The 2,164-nt window shown below is 29.8% G+C and overlaps 1 protein-coding gene across 1 annotated transcript in view; it reads right to left on the bottom strand.

Moving 5' to 3' along the window:
- Window positions 1-249: 249 nt before the first annotated feature.
- The window catches only part of LOC105622286 (ferritin subunit), a 6,272-nt gene continuing 4,357 nt past the window's right edge, over window positions 250-2,164 (bottom strand). Inside the window, exons 2-5 of the mRNA XM_012203709.1 lie at window positions 1,520-1,638; window positions 1,204-1,365; window positions 922-1,077; window positions 250-709 (exon numbers count right to left, since the gene is read on the bottom strand). Coding sequence (XP_012059099.1) covers window positions 554-709; window positions 922-1,077; window positions 1,204-1,365; window positions 1,520-1,638 — 593 coding nt within the window. The 3' untranslated portion in view covers window positions 250-553. The remainder of the gene's footprint in view (window positions 710-921; window positions 1,078-1,203; window positions 1,366-1,519; window positions 1,639-2,164) is intronic.

Here is a 2,164-nt window from a genome sequence, read left to right as displayed (position 1 = left end):
ATCAAATTCAAAATTACAATGTTATCATGAAAATATTTGATACTTTGACAAATTATTCATATCATGTAATATAGCTTGCACATAATTGTAGCAACGATTTAAAAAATAAGAAATAGGAAAGATTTTTCTTTAATTTTTTTTATGATGGATATTGTGTATCTTATATTGTGTATCTTATTGACACAACTGTAAATTACAGATTAATTTCAATCATTTATAATTGTGTAAGCAAAATAAATTATCAGATAATGCAGCATCTCAAAATAATGTTTATTTATTTATTTACCAAGGATAATATAATTATTATGGATTAACAAACATTTTAAACATTATACTTTACATACTCCTATAATATTACAGGTCACATTTAGAAATATGTTCGAAACAAATTATTATTTATACATCTTGTGTTCTACAATAAAATATAAACAAGATTGCATGTAATGTAATAATTTGAATTATATAATGTATTCTAAATGTGGCCATTATAAATCTTATTTATAGAAAAGAATAGCTCAAACTGAATTTCAGCATTTTGATGTCACCAAAATACTTAGATTTCACCACTCAATAATTTCTTATCGAATAAAAATTCTCCCAAAGGTCCATGCGCTTGCATCATTTTACCCAACACTGAGATTTTGCCTGCGAGGTCGCGTTGCCCTTTATATTGTTCCTCTAAGAAATCAGTAGTGAGGTAGTCGACCAACTGTAAACAATTACGGCACAACAGTCATTTTTTTATGTATATTTTATGTATATATATATATATATATATATATATATAATATATGTGTGTGCGTGCGTGCGTGTGTGTGCGTGCGTGCGTGCGTGCGTGCGTGTGTGTGTGTGTGTGTGTGTGTGTGTGTGTGTGTATATATATATACATATACATATAGATTGTTTTTAAGCGATGCTCACGTGGTAATCATTGAAAGAAGATGTTTTTGGAGTTTCGCACGTTATGATTATATCACGAATACTGCGCGTAACTTGAGCTTCTAATTTTAAAGCATCGGTGAGAGCTTCTTCTCCACTGTTCCATTCCTGGCGTATCGGATTTGTATTGTTGGTAGTCTGTATGATGTGAGAAAAATCGCGTTAGTGTTTACATTTTTTTTCTTTATTTTTTCATCATTTTTTACTCAATAAGTTAAACTATTTATGCAAGTTGTGTTTACTCGTGGAAAGTAGAATACTCACCAAAGGATACTTGAGAAGTTTGCTGACATCATTTGTAAGTTGTCCACGCATTAGCAAATATTCGATGATCTTTATAGCATGCTCTCTCTCTTCGCTCGCGCTTTCGAAAAAGAATTTGCTAAAGCCTGGGCGATTTATAGTATCACGTGCAAAGTGAGCACCCTATATAATGAAAAATTAAATCTTAATGTAACACGTTATAATCAATCTGTTTTCGTTAATTTATAACAGGTTGTAGAGATTATATTGTGTGTGTATGTATATATAAAATAAGAGAGAAAAAGAAAAAATATATATTAACAAGTAGACTATATACCATCGCGAGATATTTCATAGCAGCTTCCATTTCAGTTTTAACTTGAGATTCCATGAGTTTTGTGCACGGATCGGTCATGTCTATCCATGATGTTGGTATATCAGCAGGTTTAAGAAGACCTAAAGAGATATAATAAAATGATTAATGGTTAATTATTAAATATATAAATACTATAAATAAAAGCCTTATTGAATTTATTAATTATTAATTATTGTCTATGATGAAATTTGTCTACTATATTGCGTGATAATTCATTTCTTAATTAAAAAACAAGGCATTACTTATCGAACTCAGTTATCGAAAAGATTAAATATTTTATCAATGCGTGACTGATCGCTCATAATGTTGATAGCATCTCTGTTAGCAATAAATGATTAACATTAAGAATAATCACGAGATATTTTTTCTGTCACATTACTTTTATTTTCATTTGTATCTTTATTTCTACTTTTTTAGGCACATTGGAAAAAATGTAAATTATTCTCAATCATAAAATTAACTGTTTTTATTATGTTTACATAATAAATGAATTAATTTGTAAAACATGCAATTCTATCTTACACACACACACACACACACACACACACACACACGCGCGCGCGCGCACACACACACACACACACACACACACACACACACACACAC

The sequence above is a fragment of the Atta cephalotes genome (genome assembly GCF_000143395.1).
Source record: "Atta cephalotes unplaced genomic scaffold scaffold00002, whole genome shotgun sequence".
Classification (NCBI taxonomy): Eukaryota; Metazoa; Arthropoda; class Insecta; order Hymenoptera; family Formicidae; genus Atta; species Atta cephalotes.
Note: the sequence above shows the minus strand (reverse complement) of the source record. Positions and strands in the feature narration are given on the sequence as shown.